The sequence below is a fragment of the Macaca mulatta genome, chromosome 13 (genome assembly GCF_049350105.2).
Source record: "Macaca mulatta isolate MMU2019108-1 chromosome 13, T2T-MMU8v2.0, whole genome shotgun sequence".
NCBI lineage: Eukaryota > Metazoa > Chordata > Mammalia > Primates > Cercopithecidae > Macaca > Macaca mulatta.
In genome coordinates this window covers 87,819,007-87,845,473 of record NC_133418.1, presented here as the reverse complement: position 1 = coordinate 87,845,473, position 26,467 = coordinate 87,819,007, and the positions used below count along the sequence as shown (strand labels likewise).

The following is a 26,467-nucleotide window of genomic DNA, read 5'->3' as shown; positions in this document are numbered from 1 at the left end:
TTGAAAATAATTTTAAAATTTGTTGTAGAACATTCATATGAAATTTGAAACTGCAAAACAATGTAAAATTTAATGTCATGTTGTCATTTACTTTTGTGTATATTGTGCTGTTTATTTTCAAAGTCCTATCTAGAAATTCTAAAGTGTCTTATTTTCTTAATTAAAAATCCAGAATACTGTAGTTTCTGAAATTCAAAATAAATACTTTAACATACCAAATTGGTTTCTCTAACAAACATTTATTTCAAGTGTTATTTGTTAAACATTTAATTGTTGAAATTTGAAAATGAACATTATTATTTATTAGACACATTTTACAGGCTCAAGCATTCAAAATTCTTAACTTTGAGTTCCTGCTTTCTTCATAGCAGTGCACTCACTGCTTTGTGGTATACAAGAGTGACAGCTTGTCCCCATTCTTCCAATATAATGAAATTAGCAGTATAATGAAGAAAAGTGCTATGTATGAATCACTGAGCTCTAAGACAAACTGGTAAGAACAATTAGGTACTAAACAATGGGAGTACTAGGGAGAAGATTCATTTTGAGTAGATGTTTAAACACTTTGGAAATAACACTGAATTTGGCTTCTAAAAAGTTGGATATAATTTTGATATGCAAAGTTATGAGGAAAGAGTTACCTATGATCCAGCCATTCTCCTAGGAATATACATCCAAGAGAAATGAAAACATGTCCACGTAAGATTTGTACACAAAAGTTCACAGTAGCATTATTCATAGTAGCCAAAAAGTAGAATCAACCCAAATGTCCATCAGCTGATGAATGGATACATAAAATGTGACATATCCATATGATAGAATATTATTTGGCAATAAAAAGGAATGAGATGCTGATTCATGCCACAGCTGGGATGTACCTTGAAAACATTATACTCAGTGAAAAAGACCACATGTATGATTCTATTTATATGAAATGTCTAGCATGGGCAAATCTATAGAGATGGAGAGTAGATTAGTGGTTACCTAGAGTTGTGAAAAAATGGAGTGAATACTAATGGGCATAGGGTTTCTTTTGGGGGTGAGAAAAGTGATGGTTGCACAACTCTGAATATAGTAAACACTACTGAATTGTATACTGTATGCGTGAATTGTATGGCATATGAATTATATCCCAATAAAGCTGTTATTTTAAAAAAATGAAGAGAATTTCAGATAGAAACCACAGAAGAGAGCCACTGAGTGCAAAAGCCTGTTAAGGTAAAACTGCAGACCTGCATGGGAGGGGCTTCCTCAGGAAACACTGAATATGGGAAGCATCACGGAAGCCTCCAGAGGAGCATGGCCTTGCCCAGTGAACTGCAGCCCAGGGAATCTCATTTTAGACTTCTGGCCTCCAAAACAGAAAGAGAATAAATGTGTGTTGTTTTACGCCACCAAGTTTGTGGTAATTTGTTAGTTATAGCAGCGATAAGAAATTAATACATGTCCAAATCAAATTAACCCCGTAAGAGCCATGCATATTTGAGAAGCATTTTATTTGCCTCACTGTTTTGCCTATTACAGAGTTTCTAGTGATTTAGAATTTAAGCCAATAACGTCACCATACCTCTATCAACTGTGATCCCTTCATCTATGACTATTTTTAAGAAACGTAAGATTTGGATATGTCATAATCACAGATCAAGAACTGTAGACATTGAGGCCTGGATGGCCATTTAGAGAGAAACAGTTAACATGTAAGTGGAGACCTTTCCCATCTTGCATTTTCTACAGTCTCCTCCTATCTTCCGTGCAATTTTCTGGCAGCACCTCAAGCTCACCATCACCAAATGGGATTCAACGTCTTCCCTCCCAAACGTGCTCTACCTCACCATGTTGATAGATATACAGTGGCCCCACTACTCGCTTAAGTTCTAAATTACTGAAAATCATGTAACAGGTAAAAGCGTGAGACAAATAAACTACCCCACAAATACATGTGGCTCTTGGTGTGGGGAAAAGAAAGATCAGACTGTTACTGTGTCTATATAGAAAGAAGTAGACATAAGAGACTCCATTTTGTTCTGTATTTGAGATGCTGTTAATCTGTGACCCTACCCCCAACCTTGTCCTTGCAAGAGACGTGCTGTGGTGACTCAAGGTTTAAAGGATTTGGGGCTGTGCAGGGTATGCTTTGTTAAACAAGTGCCTGAAGGCAGTATGCTTGTGAAAAGTCATCACCATTCTCTTAATCTCAAGTACCCAGGGACATGTACAATGCCAAAGGTTGCAGGGACCTCTGCCTAGGAAAGCTAGGTATCGTTCCAAGGTTTCTCCCATGTGATGGTCTGAAATATGGCCTCGTGGGAAGGGAAAGACCTGATCATCCCCCAGCCTGACACCTGTGAAGGGTCTGTGCTGAGGAGGACTAGTGTAAGAGGAAAGAAGGCCTCTTGGCAGTTGAGATAGAGAAAAACATCTGTCTCCTGACCATCCCTGGGCAGTGGAACATCTTGGTGTAAAACCCGATTGTATGTTCTGTTTACTGAGAAAGGAGAAAACCGCCTTAGGGCTGAAGGTGGGACTTGCTAGCGCAATGCTGCTCTTTATGCACTAAAAAGGTTTATAGAAATGTTTACATATGCATATCAAGGCACAGCACTTTTCCTTAAACTTACGTCACAGAGATCTTTATTCATATGTCTTACTGTTGACCTTCTCCCTACGATGATCCTATTATCCTGCCACTTCCCTTTTCTAAGATGGTAAAGATAATTACCAATAAATACCGAGGGAACTCAGAGATCGGTGCCAGTGTGGGTCCTCTGTATGCTGAGTGCCAGTCCCCTGGGCCCACTTTTTCTTTCTCTATACTTTGTGTCTCATTTCTTTTCTTGAGTCTCTCGTTCCACCTAACAAGAAACACCCACAGGTGTGGAGGGGCAGGCCACCCCTTCACTTGGGGTTCATTTGACTGAGACCTGTATTTACTTTAATGGCATCAGAATCCTGCTACTCACCTTCTAACAAACTTGGAGGTAATCTTTGATGCTTACCTTTCCTTAATCCCCACATCCAGTTAGTTGCCAACTCCTCTTGGTTCTGTCCTCTTATTGTTCAGGCCCTCTTAGTCTTTCCACTTTCTGACCTTTCAAATGTAGTTTCTTCCTGCTCCATTCTAAACATGCTGGTTTCAAAGTATTGGTTGGGCCATACCTTGATTTAAAGAAATACTCATTTGTCAACTTTGGAGGTTGCTAGGGCACTAACTCACTCTAAAAATTGTAAATATTTATCCCATCTTTCCCATTCAGATTTAGAGAAAGTTCCTTAAAGAATCATAGCTGATAAATGCAAGAGGTTTGACAGAACCAGAAAAACACTATTTTACAACCCCTGAAATGAAATAATGGATCCAGGCAACAATCATTAATAGCTGCTAAAACCATCAGGTGAAGGACTGATGAGAAACTTTGTAGTAGGTGGTACCACCAGAACCCATTGATCAATATTAAAGTCACTGAAAGTGGAACAATCAGACATCATGTTCCTCCTGAAATGATGCAAGAGAAAGTATATAGCATCACCTATGGAGTATTCTTGGGAGAAAATAAATGAACCAGGATCAAATCCAGCTTCTAGGTCTAACTGGACACTATGGGGATACCATCAGTCAAATCTTGAATGGAGGAAATTCCACAGGACAAATAAAAGCCAGGAAGAACTAAAACGCAGGGGTAAATGTTACAGAGTAAAGGAGACATATCAACCAAATGCAACGTTGGATCTATATTTCAACAACAAAGAAAATTGTATTTTTGAGATAGAAACAATACAGACCATTATATGATAATCAAGGAAATCTTGTGGATTTTTTGAGTGTGACAATGATGCTGTGGTTTTGTTAAAAAAGACTTTATCTGCTAGAGATACATTTTGAAGTACTTACAAGTGCAATGATGTAACACCTGAGCTTTACTTTAAAATATTCCAGTAGGGCCAGCAGTTTGGAAGACCAAGGCAGGAGCATCGCTCAAGGCCAAGAGTTTGAGACCAGCCTGGGAAACATGGCAAGACCCTATCTCCACAAAAAATTTAAAAATTAGTTGGGTGTGTGGTGTATGCATGTAGTCCCAGCTACTTAAGCCGCTGAAGCAGGAGGATCACTTGAGTCTAGGAGTTCGAGGTTACAAGGAGCTGTGATCATGCCACTGTATTCTAGCCTGGGTGACAGAGTGAGATCCTGTTTCTTTTTTTAAAAAATTACAATTAAATACTTTACCAAAAGAAACAAACAAAAAGTAAGGGGTTAGATGTATTAAGAAAGGTAAAGTATTGACATTTGTTGAAGTTGGGTGATGGGTAGAGTTTCATTATTCTATTTTTGTGTATGTTTGAACATAAAAAAATTTAAATAAGTATGAATCATATTGAAATTATTCAATATTCCGTAATGAAAAGTTAACATGCCAAGAATCTCAAATTATGGTGAACACTCAGTGGGCAATGGATGTTGTGAGTTATGTCTCTAGTTAGTTAACAGATAGTAGAGACCTGGAAGAGCTTATATGTAGTCTTTTAAACATTTCTTCTCAGATACATACATGCATATATACGTATTATATAAAATATATATTCACACACACATATATGTACACACACAGGATGGCTTCATGGACATGCAACCTGTGCAATTACACAAGACTGTGCTTAGAAGCATCCCACACCTAATTTTTGAATGAGGGCCCTACAGTTTCATTTTGCCCTTAGTCCCACAAATCATGTAGCTGGCCATACACACACATGCACACATACCATATATCCACACATATATGTGCATATATTGTGTACATATATACATACAGTGAATATATTTAACATAAGTGTTAAGTATGCATGTGAATTTTATGTATGTATTTATGTTAAACATGTACATATTTAAATAATATGTGGTTTAGTGACAAACATTCCGTAAAAGGTATGTTTCTAATAAGGCAATTATATTAAAATGGCTCTCAAAATTTCTGTGTGTGTGTGTGTGTGTGTGTGTATGTGTGCATTTTAATTACCAAATAAGGTCCCAGGCTCTTGCCCCTGTCCTCCTGAGTAAGAGGATACTTTTTTACTTTAATTTTGAGGCCAAGAAAATATATACTCACAGATAAATAGAAGTTGCTAAGAAATGCTATATTCATTTCATAGGAGTAGAATATATATATCTTTTTTTTTTTTTTTTTTTTTGAGGCTGAGTTTCACTCTTGTCACCCAGGCTGGAGTGCAGTGGCACGATCTCGGCTCACTGCAACCTCCGCCTCCTGGGTTCAAGCGATTCTCCTGCCACAGCCTCCCGAGTAGCTGGGATTACAGGCACCCGCCACCACACCCAGCTAATTTTTGTATTTTTAGTAGAGAGGGGGTTTCACCATGTTGGCCAGGTTGGTCTCAAACTCCTGACCTCAGGTGATCCACCCGTCTCGGCCTCCCAGAGTGCTGGGATTATAGGCATGAGCCACCATGCCCAGCCAGAGTAGGAATATTAAAATGAGGTCAGGTAAAGATAAGGCTACATTCTCACTAACTGGCCACATCATTTAGTGTTTCTTTTGAATATAGCCTCATTAAAACCTGATTTAAAAAAAAAAAAAAAGATTTCTCTCTGCGCAGAACATTTTCAAATCTACAGAAAAGTTCAAAGAATAATACAAAAACACCTGTGTACTGTCATCTAGATTTGCCAATTGTTCAATGGCTAATATTTTGCCACATGTGTGTCCTCTTTCTCTCTCCATGTTGATTTTTACTGAACATTGAAAGTTGCAGACATCATGACACACTTGGCCTCTAAATATTTGTGCATGCATTGCCTAAAAATAAACACTTTTGGAAAGGCACGGTGACTCATGCCTGTAATCCCAGCACTTTGGGAGGCCAAGGCAAGTGAATCACCTGAGGTCAGGAGTTCAAAACCAGCTGGGTCAACATGGTGAAATACCGTCTCTACTAAAAATAGAAAAAAATTAACCTGAAGTGGTGGCAGGTGCCTGTAATCCCAGCAACTCAGGAAGCAGAGGCAGGAGAATCACTTGAACCTGGGAGGCAGAGGTTGTAGTGAGCCGAGATTGCGCCACTGCACTCTAGCCTGGGCGACAGCCTCTGTCTCGAAACAAACAAACAAACAAAACCAAACATTTTCTGCATATACTATTATCACACCTGAGAAAACAGTTATTTGGCATTGTTAACCAATACGCAGTCTATATTCAAATGTTCTCAATTGTCCCAAAGATATCTTTATAGCTGTTTGCTGGGTTGTTGTTTTCTTTGTATTTTTAAAAATTATTATTTAGATAGGCTCTCACTCTGTCACCCAGGCTGCAATGCAGTGGCATGATCATGGCTTACTGCAGCCTTGACCTCCTAGGCTCACGTGATCCTCCCACCTCACCCTCCCAAGTAAATGGGACCACAGATGCATGCTACCATGCCCAGCTAATTTTTTCTGATTTTTTGTAGAGATGAGAACTCACTGTGTTGCCCAGGCTAGTCTCGAAATCCTGTGCTCAAGCCATCCTCCCATTTTGACTTCCCAAAATGCTAGGATAACGGGCATGAGCTACTGTGTCCAGCTTTTGTCTCTTTGAATATCCAGGATACAATGAAGATTCAAGCATTGATTGCATTTGGTCATTAGATCTTACAAGTCTCTCTCTCTCTCTTTTTTTTTTTTTGTTCATGACACTGACTTTTTGAGAAGCCCAAGTCAATCATCTTATAGAATGACTACATTCATGATTTGTCTAATAATTTCCTCATGCTTAAATTCCAGTTTAACACTTTGTGCAAGAAAACTAAATAAGTAAAATTCTTAAATCACATCAGGAGGGGCATAATGTTAGGGTGCTCCACCTTGGGTGCTGCTAAATTGAATCACTTGGTTATTGTGGTGACCATTGTAAAGGTACATTTTCCCCTGTATAACTGATATATCTTCTGTAGGATTATATTTAAATCCTTGTGAAGATTCCTATTCCACAACAGATTTTCATCCAATAGTTTTAGCATCTATTGATGAATCTTACGTGAAAAATGTAGGAACTGCTTTTTATGAACACTTTTTAAAGCCTTTATGAAAGTATTTTCTCTTACTGTATTTTCACTTTTTGTTTAACCTAAATGTGGCCCTTTTTTAAAATCCTAAACTCACATGGCAGTTTTAGAATGGTGGTTGGTTGCTGCTATAGTTTGGATGTTTGTCCCCCAAAATTTCATGTCGAAATTTGATCCCAATGTTGGAGGTGGGGCCTGATGGGAAGTGTTTGGGTCATGGGGGAAGATCCCTCATTAATAGATTAATGCCGTCCTGGGGGTGGGGTGTGCTGGGGAGGGGAAGCAAGGAGTTCTCAATCTATTAGTTCCCTCAAGAGCTGGTTGTTAAAAAAGAGCCTGGCCCTTCTCCCTCACTCTCTTGCTGCCTCTCTTGCTATATGATCTCTGCACATCTGCTGTCTTTCACCTTCCTCCATGAGTGGAAGCAGCCTGAGCAGAAGCAGATGCTGGTGCCATGCTTCTCGTACAGCCTGCAGAACCGTAAGTCATAGAAATCTCTTTTCCTTATAAATTATCCAGCCTCAAGTATCCATTTATGGCAATAAGAAAACAAACTAAAACAATTGCCCTAAGTTCAAATTAACCTTCAGGGTCTTCTAAGATGCAATTTAGATTATCTTTCAGCATTCTCTACAGCAATTCAGGACAACAAACTAGCATACCCGGTGTTCCTCAAATATCTCTTCTCCAGAGCTCATACCAGGCCCCTTGTCCAGACTTCCTGGGTGGTCTCCTCTCTACTCATCTAACACCCTGGCATATACTTGGAAGGCCCACTGGGCTGTCACTTCTAGCCCTGTGCTCAGTAGAAAGCCATCTCACCCTTCCCGATTGACTATTTTCTGTTTTTAGCCACTGCCTTACAGCACAATTGTCTTTAAAGCGGTTGATAAAATAGATAAAAAATGTATTTAAGATAAAATGTAAAACTATGCAGCAAACACTAGTGGACCTACCATCCAGTTCAAGGAAGTTACCGTTACCTTTGAAAGTCCATTTCCCCAATCACATAATTCCCCGCCCTGAAAGACAACCACCATCCAGAATTAAGTATTTCTCATTCTCTTCCTTCCCATTGTTGTCTCATCACATTTGTTGGGTTTCGTATAGAAAATGATTTAGTTTTGCATGCTCTGGAACGTTATATAAATGGAATTATTCTGCATATATTTTCTGAAAACCTGCTTTGTTCGCTTAACATTATGTTCCCAAGAGTTGTATTGTGTTACGTTATTACATTTAGCTGTAATTCAATTGTTTTCAATACTATATAGTACCCCTTTGTGTGAATATAAATTTTTTAATCCATTCTTCTTTTGATGGGCATTATGGTTGTTCCCTGTTCTTTTGGCTATTATAAATAGGGTTTTATGGACATTCTTGTAAGCATGTATGTAGGAACAGAATTGACCGTTTTACGGGTATACATGGATTCAACTTTACTAGATAATGCCAAATTGTTTTCCAAAGTGGTTGTACATCACTTTTTTTTGTTTTTGTTTATGAGTACCATATTTCTCCGACTGGCTTGTAAGCTATGTGAGGCAGAGAACGATCTTATTTTTTTTGGCCTAAAAGCAGTAGAAATTTAATAAATAGGTATGAGTTGATTGATTCATTAATAGCATAAAAAGAAAATTTGGGGGCGTTTTTTCCATCTTTAGAACAAAGAGATGAGGCTGGGCGCAGTGGCTCATGCCTGTAATCCCAGCACTTTGGGAGGCTGAGACAGGTGGATTACTTGAGGTCAGGAGTTTGAGACCAGCCTGGCCAACATGGTGAAACCCTGTCTCTATTAAAAATATAAAAATTAGTTGGGTGGGTGGCACATGCCTGTAATCCAGCTACTCAGGAGGCTGAGGCAATCACTTGAACCCAAGAGGCAGAAGTTGCAGTGAGCCGAGATTGGATCATTGCATTCCAGCCTGGGCAACAGAGCGAGACTCTGTCTTTAAAAAAAAAAAAAAAAGAATGAAGAGATGAGCCAGGAAAAAGTAAAATGTAAGAATATTTTTGAAGCAAAAAGAAGAAAACCTTTCTGTTTCTGCAGAAAGATTAGTAAAAATAGTAAAAAAATTAAAGGAAACATTAAAAGGTAAATATCTATTGATATTCCCTAGCAGATTTTAGATAATCTAAGGAAAATTGCATATCAGAAGCAGGATACTTTTTCAGAAGGGCTCTAACATGTATGTCGTTTTTTCTCTGGGCTTTTCTTCCACGTAGTCAAGGTGCTTAGTATTTCAGATGTGTTAGGTCGGTCCTCAGGTTTCTTTGAGAGTAATTTCTTTAGAAGAGTTTTCTGCAATGACAGTGAGAGTCAACAGTAAGAAATAAAACACTGAAATAAATAAAATTCTGATGATTTTCAAGTGCTTACTTCTCTTTTATCATACACATCTGAGATGGTGCCATCCCGTAGGTCTTGAAAAAGCTGAAAAAAAAAAAAAAAGATAGGTATATATTAGGAAAAACAAACAGAACTAAAGGCTGAGGACACCTGAAATGTAGGATATTTCCAGATTTTTGGGAAAGTCTCTAGACAAGAAGCATACAGGATTCCCTGTCTCCTACCCTACCCCCACTTTAATAACCATCCTTGCATTATGACGTGAAGTGTTAAGTGCATCATCTTCACCATCTACCTTCATGCGTTTTGGAGCCCTAAGTGATAGGTACTTCTAACTGTTTCACAGAGGATAAGGTTATTGACTCCAGGAAGGTTCCCTTTCCTGAGCTTAAGAGTAGGATATACAGCTGGGTGCAGTGGCTCACGTCTGTAATCCCAACACTTGGGGATGCCGAGGTGGGTGGATCACTTGAGGTCAGGAGTTTGAGACCAGCCTGACCAACATGGTGAAACCCCATCTCTACTAAATACAAGAAAATTAACCAGGCATGGTGGTGCATGCCTTTAGTCCCAGTTACCCGGGAGGCTGAGGCAGGAGAATTGCTTGAACCTTGGAGGCAGAAGTTACAGTGAGCCGAGATCGTGCCATTGCATTCTAGCCTGGGCAATAAAAGTGAAACTCTATCTCAAAAAAAAAAAAAAAAAAGAGTAGGATATCTAGTTGCCTACTGCCTTTAGTGATTCCCCATTGCCTAAGCAAGAAAGTCCACATTTTTTCCTTAAGTTAGCCCAACCTATCTTTCTAGTCTCACCAGCTACTACTTCCTTGTAACTTATATATTCCAATACAACTTACACTGCCTGCTGTCCCCAGATACACTCCATACATTCCCACCTCCATGCTAGAATCACCCTTTCTGTTTTGGACTATGAGAAGCCAACAGATCCTTCAGAGCCCAGCTTAGATGTCTCCATGAAACCTAAGTCCTTAAAGCTGGAAAGATCTCCCTCCCAGCTGCTTCCACAGACTTCATGCCTTCTCCTAAAATGCTTACGGCATTCTCTTATATTATCTTCCCTTTTAGAAAATAAGCTCCTTGAGAACAAGGCTTTATTTATTTATTTATTTATTTATTTGGAGATGGAATGTCACTCTGTCACCCAGGCTGGAGTGCAGTGGTGTGATCTTGGCTCACTGCAACCTCCACCTCCCGGGTTCAAGCGATTCTCCTGCCTCAGCCCCCTGAGTAGTTGGGATTACAGGTGTGCGCCACCACACCCAGCTAATTTTTGTATTTTTTAGTAGAGATGGGATTTCACCACGTTGGCCAGGCTTGTCTCAAACACCTGACTTCAAGTGATCTGCCCGCCTTGGCCTCTCAAAGCTGGGATTACAGGGGTGAGCCACTGTGCCCAGCCAAGGCTTGTGTATTTTGCAACCCTTATAGCACTTAGCACAGTGTCTAACACAAAGCAGTCAATCAATAAAATTTTACTGACTGACAAGTCTTACGAGTCTTATGAGATGTACTACCTTCCAGGGAAGATCAAAGTTTCTGGTTTTTAACAAAGTGTTTGGTCTTTGCCAAACCTTGAAAGACAGAAAATTCATATTTCATTTGCAGTCAGATACTAATATACTCAAGCCCATCCTCACGTGAGAGCAAGAACTGTCTGCAGCAGCACTCTGAAGGTAGTAGTCAATAATTTTTCTTATTTAATTCTTTCTTTGAGATCATTTTACCTGTAATGTTTCGGAAACAGTGTCACATACATAAAGAAGTTCAGCAAGAATTAGCCCCAAAGCGTAGAGGTCCACTTCCTTTCCATAGTCTTGCGAAGAAATCTAAAGAGACCAAAATAGATTTACCTTTGTTACACTCCTTACATAAATTTCCAGCCTTCTAAAGCCCAAAAACGTTATTTGACCAAAACATCTTACATCACACAACGTCTATTTATTAGCAAGATCTGTGGAGTCTGACTGCCTAGGTTCAAATCTGTCCCGCCGAATAGCTGAATCGTCTGTGTAAATTAATGGTTAACATGGGAATAATCTCAGTTATAAAATCAGGATAACAACAGTATCAACCACAGAGTTTAATTGCGAGGGTAAATGAGATGCAGCAGATAAAGCAGTTAAAATAGCACCCTGTAGGTGACTTGCACTGCAGCTGTTCATAGCGTATTTGTTCACAATATTCCATAACTAGAAACAACTCAAAGGACCACAACAGAAGAATGGATAAACATATTGTGGCATATTCATACAATGGACTGCGACTCAGCAATAAAAAGGAATTCTCTGCTGGTATGAGCAACAAATAAAGTTTTTCCAGAAGATATTATTTTGAATGAAGAAATTAAATACAACAGAGTACCTACTGTCTGATTCCATTCATATGAAGGTTAAAAACAGGAAGAACTAAACTATGGGGATACAACTCAGAGCACTAGTTGCTTCTGATCAGTGGGGAGGAGGCATTGACTGGAAAGGAGCTTGAAAGAGCAAAATGTTCTATATCTTTACAGGCTTATAGGTTACACAGGTGTATGCATTTGTCAAAACGGAAAAATATACAGTTAAGATCTGTGCATTCTATGGTGTATAAATTGTTCCTCAACAAAATGTTGCTTTTTTTTTTTTTTTTTTTTGAGACGGAGTCTTGCTGTCACCCAGGCTGGAATGCAGTGGCATGATCTCAGCTCACAGCAGCCCCTGCCTCCCAGGTTCAAGCAATTCTCCTGCCTCAGCCTCCAGCGTAGTTGGCACTCCAGGCACATGCCACCACACCTGGCTCATTTTTGTATTTTTGTATTTTTTTTTTAAGTGGAGCTGGAGTTTCAACATGTTGGACAGGCTGGTCTCGAACTCCTGATCTGAGGTGATCCGCCCACCTCAGCCTCCCAAAGTGTTGGGATTACAGGCGTGTGCCACTGCACCCAGCCAACAAAAGGTTTTTAAATAGAAAAAAACACACACACACAAAATAAAAAGTAAAGTAAAATGATGAATGTTTTTAACCAAATAGTGTGAGGGCAGCAATACAGGATGCAGGAGAAAACTGAAAGCAGTGGGAGGTTAAAGAGAGCCGCTGGCTCTCTTTAGTGTTCTATACTTTTTAGGCCAAGTGGCCCCCCAAAAGGAAAAAGTGTGTGCCTTCTCCATTCTAGACTCTCAAACCATCAGATAGCTCAGTATATTTATTCTTGGATGACAAAATAGTAGAGGTATTTTGAAAGCTGTATTGTCAGCAAAATAGTCTTTAATGGGCATTTACGAATTAGAAATTAAAATAGAATAAACAGCCCAAAAGGTGAAAAATAAAAGCAATCAACCCCCCAAAACACCACATTCAAATAATGAGACTATACATAAGACAAATATTTAAAAATCAACAGCTGTACACCCATGTTCATCAGCAGCATTATTTACCACAGTCCAAAGGTAGAAGCGACCTAAGTGTCCATTGATGGATAAATGGATAAACAAAATGTGGTGTACACAACAATGGAATTAATTAGTCAGCCTTAAGAAGAAATTCTGACATGTTACAACATGGATAAATCTTGAGGATATTATGCTGAGTAAAAGAAGCCAGTAACAAAAGGGTAAATACTGTATGATTACACTTATATGAGGCACCTGGAGCAGTCAAATATACAGACAGAAAGTAGAATGGTAGTTGATTGGGCTGTAGGGAGGGGAGAATAGGGTTCTTTAATGGGTGTAAAGTTTCAGTTTTGCAAAATGAAAAGTAATCTGTGGATGTATGGTGATGATGAAAGCACAACAATGTGAACACATTTAATGCCACTAAACCATACACTTAAAGATGGTGAAGGCGGTAAATTTTATATTTGTGTATTTTACCACAATTAAAAATCAAGATACATATTTTTAAAATTAACAGCTACACTAATAACAAATTAGAGATATGGAATTTCTTTTCTTTTTTTTTTTTTTCAGATGGAGTCTCATTCTTGTTGCCCAGGCTGCAGTGCAGTGGCGCGATCTTGGCTCACTGCAACTTCCACTTCCCGGATTCAAGCGTGGGATCTCATTTTAAGAGCAAAATGCAATACAGACTCTGGAGAAAGCTTCAAAAATATAAACAATATGCCCAGGCGCCGTGGCTCATTCCTGTAATCCTAGCACTTTGGGAGGCGAAGGCAGGTGGATCACTTAAGCCCAGGAGTTCAAGACCAGCCTAGGCAACATGGTGAAACCCAGTCTCTACAAAATATACCCCAAAAAATGAGCCAGGTGTTGGTGGTTTGCGCCTATAGTCCTGGCTACTGAGGGGGCTAAGGCAGGAGGATCACCTGAGCCAGGGAGGTTGAGGCTGCGCAGCGGTGAGCAACGATGGTGCCACTGCACTCCAGCCTGGGCGAAAAGCAAGACCCTGTCTACAAAAAAAAAAATACATATATATATATATATATATAGAGAGAGAGAGAGAGAGAGAGAGAGAGCGCGAGAGAGAGAGAGAGAGAGAGAGAGAGAGGAGAGAGAGAGAGCATATATGTAGCATAATAAATTATATATATATCTTGAAGAGTATAAAAGTGGCTTTGAGGTAGGTTGTATGATTGCCCCCAATTCTGTGCTGGCCTTCTAGTGAGAGGATTACTCTTCCCCACACTCATTGCCTTGAGCTGGGCCATGCTTTTTGCTCTCGGTAATGATGTTTAGTGATGTATGACACCGCTGAGCAGAACATGTAAAAGCCATCACAAGGTTCTGCCATTGCCTTCTGCCTTGAGGATGGCAGTGACTCAGATAGCATTTTTCCTTCAGCCTGGATCTTGGAATGAAGGAGACACGCAGAGCAAAACTGAAGCCAGACAGACTGCTGCCGACTTGTCATGTGAGCAAGAAATAGACCCTTGGTATTTTCTGCCCCACTAAGAAACTGGGGTCATTTGTTACCACAGCATAGTCTGGCAAAAGCTGACTGATGGATGACTTGAATAAGTGAGGGAAAAATACCAATTTTGGAGAAGTCTCAAATATATAAGGATATCAGTGTTCCTCACCTGAATCCTCAAATCTGATGCAATTGCTATCAAAACCTCAAAACCAGTTACGGAAGATGACAAGGTGATTCAAGAGTTCATTTGGAATTGTAAATGTGAACAGCTAAGAGCATTTTTAAATTGAAGAATAATGTGGCAGGTCCTGCTGTTTGAATACTAAAGCCTAGTTTATAATGCTATAATAATCTAAATAGCATAATATTAAAAAGAGAAATAAAAAATAAATCAGTGAAACAGAACAAAGTCCAGAAACACATCTCTGAATGTGTGGGAATTTTATATATCGTAAAATAATATTGTGGTAAAATAGACATAACATAAAATTCACCCTTTTAACCATTTTTATGCCTACAATTCAGTGGCATTAACTACCTTCACAATGTTGTATAACCATCACCACTATCTATTTCCAGAGCTTTTCATCATCCCAAACAGAAGTTATACTCATTAAACAAGAAGTTCCCATTCTTCCCTTCCTCCAGATAACCTCTGTTCCACTTTCTGTCTCTATAAATTTTCCTTAAAATAGCATTTAAATAATGGACTACTTAACACATAGTGATGAAGCAACAGTATATTCACAGGGGGAAAATCAAGTTATATTCCTTTCTCATACATACACAAAAGTTAATTCAAATTGCAGTTAATTTTTATGTTAGTAAAACCAAAAAATATTTTCATAATCTTGTAGTAGAAGCCTCCAAAATAAAAATGAGAAACCTTACAGCAGTAAAGAAAGTATTGATAAATATGACAATTTAAAAGCTGCAGTGCCGGGTTTGGTGGCTCATGTCTGTAATTCCAGCACTTTGGGAGGCCGAGGCAGGTGGATCACCTGAGGTCAGGAGTTCGAGACCAGCCTGGCCAGCATAGTGAAACCCGTTTTCACTAAAAATACAAAACTTAGCTGGGCATGGTGGTGGGTGCCTATAATTCAAGCTACTTGGGAGACTGAGGCAGGAGAATTGCTTGAACCCGGAAGGCAGAAGTTGCCGTGAGCTGAGATCATGCCATTGCACTCCAGCCTTGGTGACATCATAGAGCAAAACTCCGTCTCAAAAAAAAAAAAAAAAAAAAATGGCGTTATAAACAAGAAGTAACAATCAAGGAGAAAAATTCTATAATATAGTTAACAGATAAGGAATCAACACCCAATATATATCAAGATTCCTTACCGATACATGAGAAAAAGACAACTCAATTATGAGAAATTGGGAAAGGATAGGAGTAGAGAATTTGCAGAAAATGTATAAGTAAATATACAAAAAGAGGGCATACCTTACTAAAAATCTGGAAAATACAAACTAAAAGAGCAAGATACTCCTAATTCAACATACTGCCCAAAACTGACCACTGGAGAGTATGATGATGCAGCAATCTCATACATTTTGAGGGGAGAGTATTAATAGAATCACTATTTTTGGAATGACAATTAAACAGCAATTAAGTTTGAAATGCAGTTGTCAATCTATTCAATCACTTTACCTCAAGAAATCTATCACAGATTATCATAGAATTATTTGTTCTTGGGATCCAAAATAAGGAGGAATGTCTATAAGTTTATGAAGTTGTAAACAACCTAAATAAATACCCTTCGATGATAGTGAAATACAATCTGGGAAACATAGTGATACCTTGTCACTACAATAAATAAATAATAAAAATTAAAATAAAAATAATTAGCTGGGCACAGTGGTATGCACCTCTAGTCCTAGCTACTCAGGAGGCTGAGGTGGGAAGATTGCTTGAGCCCAGGATTTTGAGATTACAGTGAGCAATGATCATACCACTGCACTCCAGCCTGGGTGACAGAGCAAGACCTTGTCTCTAAAACAAAATAAGAACAAAAAAATACGATTAAATTTTAAAAAGAGTTAAATTATGGTATCTCTATATTTTGAAATACAATACAGTTGCTAAGAAAAGAATGTGGCAGATCTATTTGAACTAATATGGAGAGATTATGCTATATAGTCACAAAATAACAAAATAAGTCCTTGAAAAAATGTATGCACATAAATGTTTATGTAAAAAAGAAGTCTGGGTGTATATTTGTGTTTGTATGTTTTTATAACTCAAAAAATTATCTAAAAGGATAAAGAATAAACTGATGAGAAGGATAAGGGTGGAAGAGAATGGTGAGGGAAATTTTCAGTATATACTTCTGGACTGTTTTAATTATATAAGAAGTGTCTACTCTTTTTATAATTTTTAAAATAAAATAAGTAAAATATAGAGAGACAGGAAAGAGACTTACCTGTTCTGGGCTCATGTATCGCAAAGTTCCCGTATTGCTTGTTCGCTTTACATCATTTTTCAGAGATGTTGCAAGTCCGAAGTCTCCAATCTTTATTTGTTTTGTATCTACTAAGAATATATTACTTGGCTATGAAAAAAAAAAATTTAACTTACATGTACCAACTTGACATACTATTACCACATGTCTTCATTATACATAGAAAGGTGGATTCACTCTGCATGGTCCAAGGGAAAAGATCCAGGACTATAGGGTGGAAATAACCTAAAGATTAGCTTTAAAATATCCTAATATCCTAATAGTGTTGTCCAAAGAATGGGAGTTAGACGGTTCCCCATCCCAAGATAGGGCTGAACAACCACTAGAGGAAATGTTGCAAATATGAGTCCACGATCTGATAGGGACTGAAGTAGACATCCTTAAGACCCCTTCCAACTTTGAGATTCTCGGAATGGTTCTATTCCCAACAATACTGCAGAATTAACCTGTGCAGAATTTCTTCTGGGGGTCTTTTCTCCAAGCCTCTGACAACTTCTTAACAAACATATCCCTTCTACCGTGAAGGCATACCAAGTTTATTGGAAGCTAATAACTAGCTCTGAAATATTTTTATCCATGCAATTCTTTAAGCAGATTTTTTGTTTTTTAAAGGAAGAACAGAATAGAAGTGGTCATTCTGACTCCACGGCTTTACAGGAGGGGTTTTGTTTGGTTTTGTAAGATGGAGTCTCACTCTGTTGCCCAGGCTGGAGTGCAGCGGCATGATCTCGGCTCACCACAACCTCTGCTTCCTGGGTGCAAGCAGTTCTCCCGCCTCAGCCTCTCGAGGAGTTGGGATTACAGGCATGTGCCACAATGCTTGGCTAATTTTTTTGTATTTTTAGCAGAGATGGGTTTTTGCCATGTTGGCCAGGCTGGTCTCAAACTCCTGACCTCAAGTAATCCGCTCACCTCGGCCTCCCAAAGTACTAAGATTATAGGCATGAGCTACCATGCCCAGGTCATAGGAGGTACTGACCAATATTCTTTTTGTTTGTTTTTGAGATGGGGTCTCATTTTGTCATCCAGGATGGATTGCAGTGGCATGATCATGGCTCACTGCAGCCTCAACTTCCTCGGCTCAAGCGATCCTCCCACCTCAGCCTCCCAAGTAGCTGGGACCACAGGCCACCACACCCAGTATACTGACCAATATTCTAAAGACCATAAAAACAGGAAGGTAGTTGATGAGAAAATCAATATTTTGCTATTTTTGAAAAGGCTGGACTTTTAGTACAATGTTAGGCTATACACACAGACTCTATGGGATAATGCACTTATGAGAGGGTCTACCTAGTAAGTACCTGAGAGGGAAGAGACCACAAGCCCAGGGAAGGCTGAAGGAGGAGCTTCTGAGAAGCCAGCCTGAGATGATGGCTCATGCAGCAATTAGCAGTTGGATTAGAATTCAATTAACAGTCTGATTGGAGCCTAACACCAATAATACAGATGGAAAGCTGTAGACAGATGTGAGGTGGATGTGGAGAGAAAATATTCCTATGCTATGTTCAAGTTGCAGTGTAAGAATATGCTGGGATTGCAAGTGGAACTGCTAGTCCCACATAAGGCTATCACCTGACTCTAAGAAAGAGAAAATTGAATGTATGAAGCCATGTAAATATCTAAGCTGGATGAGGCTATCTAGTAAAAATATCAGATCACTTTTTATAGTTCATTAAAAAGAAAAAGTAGGCCAGGCGAAGTGACTCATGCTTGTAATCCCAGCACTTTGGGAGGCTGAAGCGGGCAGATCGCATGAGCCCGGAAGTTCAAGGCCAACCTTGCCAACATGGTGAAACTCTGTCTCTACTAAAAATACAAAAACTTAGCCAGGTGTGGTGGCCTGGAATCCCAGCTACTCGGGAGGCTGAGGCAGGAGAATTGCTTGAACCCGGGAGACAGAAGTTGCAGTGAGCTGAGATCACTCCACTGCCACTCATGTCTACAATCCCAACACTTTGGGAGGCCAAGGTTGGCAGATCACTTGAGCTCAGGAGTTCAAGACTTGCCTGGGCAACATGGCGAAATCCTGTCTCTACAAAATATCAAAAAATAGCCCGGCTTGGTAGCCTGTGCCTGTAGTCCCAGCTATGTGGGGGGCTGAGGTTGGAGGATTGCTTGAGCCTAGGAGGTTGAGGCTGCAGCGAGCTGAGATCATGCAACTGCCCTCCTGCCTAGGCAACAAACAGAGCAAGACCTTGTCTCAAAAAAACAAAAAACAAAATAAATAAAAACAATAATGTCACATTTTGTCTAATCAGTTATAATATGACTAGACAAAATATAGGGTTGTAGAGCATAAAAAGGGGTACAAACTTCACATAGGAGGCACAGGAACAGGCTGATGCTCAGGCTGAAGATGACCAGAGCCTGGGCTTTAGGAGACTGAACATTTTAGAGAGAAGCAGCCTTGGATAAGAAGTCCTCACTCCAGAAACCCCTATGTCCCTTCTCAGTGCCTTTGGTCTAGTTCCTAAGATTCCAACAGAAAGTGGTTAAACACTTGGAGACTTTTGTAAGAGGGGCCGCATTGGGTAAAGACCATTTCCTGGCAAAACTACCTACAGCTACTGTTTTGCAAAGAATAACCCAAAAGGTGTACATCTTCATTGTATCTTTTCTTAAAGGAGATAAATCAACAACTGTAGTAGTGAGAGCTAGAAAAGTTATAGAAGATGAAAGAAGTCTCAATATCAAAGCTTCAGGCCGGGTGCAGTGGAGCACACCTGGAAAGCCAGCACTTTCGGAGGCTGAGGCAGGACGATCGCTTTGAGTCTAAAAGTTTGAGACTGGCCTCGGCAACATGGTGAGACCCTGTCTCTACAAAAACACAAAAAAATTAGCCAGGTGTGGTGGTGCACACTTGTGGTCCCAGCTACTCAGGAGGTTGAGGTGGGAGGACTGTTTGAGTCCAGGAGGTCAAGGCTATAACGAGCCGTGATCGTGCCACTGCACTCTAGCCTGGGCAAAAGAGCAAGACCTTGTGTCAAAAAAAAAAAAAAAAATTAAAAATTTAAGAATAATAATAAAGTCTGACCCTTGAGCAACCGCAGCAAGAGCAAAAATTCTCTGCAAATATACACAAGAAAAGATCAGTCCATGACACAGGGTACATACAGTGCAGGGCATAATTGGTAGGTAAGTGGGTAGGCGCCAGTCAGAATTTTGCTAATTCATTCTGAGGACAAGGAACGTAATGCCTACACTTCTGCATTTATTTGCAAATTATTGTATATAGAAATAATTGTGCTTATTTGTTATTTAACTATATGTATGATTTATCCCAAAGTGAAAGCATGACCAACTCTACATTTATCCTTTTTAAATAGTCCTGACAATGCTCCAACTTCAAATAATAACTTCAGGTATTGTAGAATAGACATACTGGAACCAGGCAGACTCAAAACACCAATGCATCAGACATCCAGCCCCTGGGCAGACCACGGAAGTAATACCTTTTAAGGACTACTCATTCCTATCTGAGCCCAATAACAACTGTATATATGGGCACTTATTTCTCTCAAGGAATTTTTTGTTTCATTCCTTATTCCTGGCTGTTTTAGAGGGGTGGGGTAAGCAGTTAGTCACATAAATGAGGTACTTCTGCCTAGAACAGGAAAAGGCAGTTCCAGAGTGATCAGGAAAGGCTCAGTAAAGGAATTATAAGCAAAGGGGACAGGCAGAAGTGTATATTCCATAAGAGAGAAGAGCATGAGCAAAGGTCCAGGGACAGGATTCAGGATGGCCAGCTTGTGACAGGCTAGGCAAGTCACAGGGAATAGGGAATGGAAGAAAGGCTGTGAAGGGCTGCTCTGCCTCTTACCTTCTGTCATTTTGATGAGAAGTAAAAATAGGGAAACTCCTTGTCCAGACCATAAAAGCCAGAGGAAAATGAAAATACTAAGGGATGATACACTTTCCCAGTCTGGAATTACTGCAACTTTCCAATCATGGGGTCGAAATGTTTAACCAAGACAATATTAGACTCTGGACCCAGTAGCTGTGACAGCCCTCAAGAGTAATGACTGAGAGATTAGGGAATCATAGTCCTAAAGCCACAGTCAGCAGAGTCCCCTCTGCCTCTCGAATAAGCCTGAGTCACTTAGAGGAGGCAGGAGGAGCAGGGACAGAGCAGTCAGTTGGCTGTGCCAGTCACAGTAATCATTTGCATGCAAATGTTCAGATATCATTTTCTCGTAACTACCAACCAACCACTATTCTAAAACTAGAGAAAAAATATATCTATCTTATTTTATGTGTGTGTGTGTATATATATATATGTGTGTGTATATATATGTGTGTGTGTGTATATATATATGTGTGTGTATACACACACACACACACATATTTATTTATTTATTTATTTATTTATTTTTTTTTTTTTTTTGAGACAAGTCTTACTCTTCACTTAGGCTGGAGTGCGGTGGAGCAATCTTGGCTCACTGCAACCTCCCCTCCCAGGTTCAAGTGATTCTCCTGCCTCAGCCTCCCGAGTAGCTGGGATTACAGGTGCACACCATCATGCCCAGCTAATTTTTGTATTTTTAGTAGAGACAGAGTTTCACCATGTTGGCTAGGCTGGTTTCAAATTCATGACCTCAGGTAATCTGCCTGCCTCAGCCTCCCAAAGTGCTGGGATTACAGGCGTGAGTCACTGTGCCCTGCTGAGAAGATATATTTTAAAATTACTAAATTTTATATATATATATATATGTATCAATTAATAAAGTACATTTTTCCACTTACCTTAAGATCTCTATGAATTATATTTTTTGAATGTATATAATCCAACCCTTTTGTTATTTGTTCAAAGAGTTCCAAAGCCAAAACTTTGTCTAGTTCCTTGCCTTTTCTACGATCAAGCCAGTCCTCCAATGTCCCGTCTTCACAGAATTCCATTTGGATGAAAAGGCACTTAGTCTTTGATCTGGGTATAAAATTCCTAGTATGTTAAAAGTAACAATAAATATAAATTTATAAAAAATACATAACTTTTTAAAAGCTTATACCTTATCTTAAGAACCCCAAAACATGTCTCAAAATAGAAATCTAAATACAATAAACAAATTTGAATCAAAATATAATAGGCCATTTCTTATTTCAATCATAAGTTCCCAGATGTCCAGAGCTTTATTTGTTTAGCTAATTTATAAAATATGAGCCGGGCCGGGCACGGTGGCTCACACCTATAATCCTAGCACTTTGGGAGGCCGAGACTGGTGGATTGCTTGAGCTCAGGAGTTTGAGATCAGCCTGGGCAGCAGAGCAAAACCCCATCTCTACTAAAAATACAAAAATTAGCTGGGTGTGGTAGCATGGCACCTGTAGTCTCAGCTACTCAGGAGGATGAGGCACAAGAGTCATTTGAACCCAGAAGGCAGAGGTTGCAGTGAGCTGAGATCGCGCCATTGAGCTCTGGCATGAGCGACAGAGTAAGACTCTGTCTCAAAAAGAAAAAAGAAGATGCCGGGCACAGTGGTTCATGCCTGTAATCCCAGCACTTTGGGAGGCCGAGGCTGGTGGATCATGAGGTCAGGAGATCGAGACCATCCTGGTTAACACGGTGAAACCCCGTCTCTACTAAAAAATACAAAAAATTAGCCCGGTGTAGTGGCGGGCGCCTGTAGTCCCAGCTACTCGGGAGGCTGAGGCAGGAGAATGGCGTGAACCCAGGAGGCGGAGCTTGCAGTGAACCAAGATTTCGCCACTGCATTCGAGCCACCCATTCTTTATTGCTGAAGATCTGCAATCACCTTTGCTAACAGATAGAAATAGGAACACGAATACAATAGAGTTGCAGGAAACTAAATTTCATTATTATATAAAGTAATTTTGAAACCTTTTAATTCACCCTCCATCTACTGATCATGAAAAGCACCTAGAGATGAGAAAATGAGTTAGACACTATCCTTGCCATCATGGGGATAATAGTTTAATAGGACAGAGTAAAGAGAAAGCAAACCTAAAACAATAGGAAAGGTACTACTCTAGGAGAAGTGCCAACAAATTACTAAGAGATATAAATTGGAGGATTGATTTCTTTCTTTTTTTTTTTTTGCTAACCATGTTTTTTTTTTTTTTCTGAATTAAGTTAGCCTCAATATTCATTTATATTCTTTGTATATACGTTGGCTTGAAAACAGGAAGAGGTAGCCAAGAATTTGCTGAAAACTAAAGTCCTGTAGGCTGATGGTCAGTAACTCCTGAACTGATGGTAAAGTTCTCAGTTACACGACATGGAGATGGAGGTGGGCCAGGAGAAAATGAATGAACAGGACCCCATTGGCCTCAGGATTTTAGTGAGAGGACTGTTCCCAGAATAGGTTGGGTGACTTTCAAAGACAGACGCCAGCTCTTTAGGATCTCCAGTTGTTTGGCAGTGGCTTAACTGACATGAAACATGAGGGTGCCCCCATCTCACTTTGTGGTCTTAAAAATATTTTCACTGCCCACCCCCCCGCCCCAGCATAAGTGGTATAGTTACATTCCAAAGAGAACCTTTCACTGCACCACACCAATCACAGCCTAAGAAAGGACAGAAAAGTGTGGTAGCTGAGGAAGGAGCCCCCAGATGCAGCATCTATATGTTAAAACTCTCTTCACAAGACTACACTACAGCCTGCACTGAAGCTGGCACGTGAACAAGGCTCTCCATTAAACAATGGAGTCAGGAAAGCCGAACCTGAGATTTTGAAGACAGGTGAGGATGTAACAAAGGGTTATGAGAGCAAGTGTGCAGCAAGAGGAGGAACAAGAAAGAGATTTTCACTTTGTCCTTACCTGTGGAACGGAGAGATAACAGTGTCTCTCAGAGGGAATTGCGATTATTAATTGTGATAATTAATGGCCTTATCCAGTGGCCCACACATAGTAAATAACAATTTCCTTCCATCCTATTATGGCTATGAGAATTTGTTTTTAGTTACCTTAAACTATTTTTTTGGTTCTCAGGATCAAAATCAGTGCTCTCAGGCTCATAAGCACTGATCTCAGGATCATAATCAAGTCCATCCCAACAGCCATTGTAGTGAACAATATTTACATGATCAAGTTTTGCCAATGCTTTTACTTCACGCTCTGCCTTCCTAGTTAAAAGGAACAGGGAACATGGCAGTGTCAGTGTACATCCCACATAACAACCACAAAACACCTCATGTAACAGACAACCGTCTACATTCCTTTATTAAACCATTGCTGTGGTTCTCACACAGTTTTAGAATGGAAGCCAGGACATTCAAAAGGAAAAAGTGAACATACTGCAAAAAAAAACATAGCTGTTCTCACTCTCAAGATAAACTAAAAGGCAGCATCTGGGCACAGTGGTTCATGCCTGTAATCCCAGCACTTTGGGAGGCCAAGGTGGGTGGATCACGAGGTCAGGAGTTCAAGATCAGCCTGACCAGCATGGTGAAACCCATCTCTATTAAAAATACAAAAAAATTAGCTGGGCACAGTGGTGCACGTCTGTAATCCCAGCTTGGGAGGCTGAGGCAGAAGAACCTTGAACCCGGGAGGCGGAGGTTGCAGTGAGTCAAGATCACACCACTGCACTCCAACCTGGGTGACAGAGCAAGACTGTGTCTCAAAATAAATAAATAAAAGGCAGCGACTTAATGCCAAACATCAGAGAATTTAAAAATCTTCTTTAGCACTCTTGAAATGCCAGTGATGCCATTTTAATTAATTAATTAATTAATTTTATTGAGATGGGGTCTTGCTCTGTCACCCACGTTGGAGTGCAGTGGCACGACCTTGGCTCATTGCAGCCTCAGCCTCTTATCCTCAAGCAGTCCTCCCACCTCAGTCTCCTGAGTAGCTGGGACCACAGGAGCACACCACCAGACCCATCTAATTTTTTCTATTTTCTGTAGAGATGGGGTTTTGCCATGCTGCCCATGCTGGTCTCAAACTCCTGGGCTCCAGCAATCCACTCGCCTCAGCCTCCCAAAGTGCTGGGATTGCAAGCATGAGCCACTGGACCCAGCTGATGCAATTTTTCATAGCTAAATCATACATTATGTTTTGCTTAGACTTGTGTTAAAATCTTTGGATTTCACAAGCAAATCACGTTGAGGCAGCAAGGCTAAGTAACACAGGCAGCGTGAAGTACCTAATTCAGGATTTTCAATGTGTGGCAAATATACACAAAGAGGATAACTTATGCAGAGAAAGTGAGATGGTGGGAGGCTTTATAGGGATGTGTTGCCAAGACCTAAGACAATTTCATGCTAAATGCAGTAAATAAATTGGAGATTTCAAAGACGAGGAAGGATAATCAAACATTTTACAATTTTATTTTTTAACACAAGAAGTTCTAAACTATATGACATAAAATTTGCAAAAATAAAAAAAAAATACTGATACTTTGACAATCCTAAAATAATCTGTTATTATTTTAGATTCTTTCTTTTTTTTTTTTTTTTTTTAAGACAGGGTCTCACTCTGTCACCCAGGCTGGAGTGCAGTGGTGATCCTGGCTCATTGCAACCTGCACCCCTATGGCTCAAGCGATCCTCCCACCTCAGTCTCCCAAGTAGCTACGACCACAGGCACACACCACCACACTTGGCTAGTTTTTATATTTTTTTTGTAGAGACAGGGTTTTGCCATGTTGCCCAGGTTGGTCTTGTACTCCTGACCTCAAGTGATCTGCCAGCCTTGGCCTCTCAAAGTGCTGGGATTACAGGCATGAGCCACTGCGCCCAGCCATGAACACACCACTGCACTACAGCCTGGGTGACAGAGTGAGACTCTATCTCCAAAAAAAGAAAAAAAAAAAAAGAATGTTACTCAAATTATGGATTTATATCCAAGAAGATATAAATCATGGTGTCATTCAATTAACAATGAAAAATTAGAACAAACAAAATATTCGGCAGTAAAGAAATGAGTAAATATATTTTTTTCTGTCCCCTGATCAATGGCTATTTTGCAGCCATTAAAAATAACTGGCTGGGCCAGGTGTGGTGGCTCACGCCTGTAATCCCAGCATTTTGGGAGTCCAAGGCAGGCAGATCACAAGGTTAAGAGGTCGAGACCATCTGGCCAACATGGCGATACCCTGTCTCTACTAAAAACACAAAAATTAGCCAGGCATGGTGCTGGGCACCTGTAATCCCAGCTACTTGGGAGGCTGAGGCAAAGAATTGCTTGAACCCGGGAGACAGAGGTTGCAGTGAGCCGAGAATGCACCACTGTACTCTAGCCTGGGCGACAGAGTGAGACTCTGCCTCAAAAAAAAAAAAAAAAAAAAATATATATATATATATATATATATTTCTAGTAGTTGTACCAATGTATAAACTACTAGAAATGGCCAAGATACTGGCCCTTCATCAACATAATTATCTGTTTTTTTTTTTTTTGAGATGGAATCTCACTCTGTTGCCCATGCGGGAGTGCAGTGGTGTGATCTCAGCTCACTGCAAGCTCCACCTCCCGGGTTCAAGCAATTCTCCTGCCTTAGCCTCCCAAGCAGCTGGGATTACAGGTGTGTGGCACCACGCCTGGCTAATTTTTGTATTTTTGTAGAGACAGGGTTTCACCATGTTGGCCAGACTGGTCTTACACTCCTGACCACAAGTAATCTGCCCACCTTAGCCTCCCAAAGTGCTGGGATTACAGGTGTGAGCCACCATGCCCAGCCCTCATTGTTTTTTCTTTTCTTTTTTGACACTGGGTCTCACTATGTGGCTCAGGCTGGTCTCAAATTCCTGGCCTCAAGCAATCTTCCC

At 40.0% G+C, this 26,467-nt stretch overlaps 1 protein-coding gene across 6 annotated transcripts in view; it reads right to left on the bottom strand.

The window, feature by feature from the left end:
- Nucleotides 1-219: 219 nt before the first annotated feature.
- Nucleotides 220-26,467, bottom strand: part of EIF2AK2 (eukaryotic translation initiation factor 2 alpha kinase 2) — a 60,600-nt gene continuing 34,352 nt past the window's right edge. For 4 of the 6 annotated variants that reach the window (XM_077958556.1, XM_077958559.1, XM_028831561.2 and 1 more), the window contains 6 exons: nucleotides 23,660-23,818; nucleotides 21,480-21,675; nucleotides 16,695-16,823; nucleotides 11,142-11,243; nucleotides 9,428-9,481; nucleotides 8,461-9,349 (listed from right to left, as the gene is read on the bottom strand). In XM_077958556.1, the coding sequence (XP_077814682.1) occupies nucleotides 9,230-9,349; nucleotides 9,428-9,481; nucleotides 11,142-11,243; nucleotides 16,695-16,823; nucleotides 21,480-21,675; nucleotides 23,660-23,818 (760 nt within the window). In that variant the 3' untranslated portion in view covers nucleotides 8,461-9,229. 6 annotated transcript variants of the gene reach the window in all.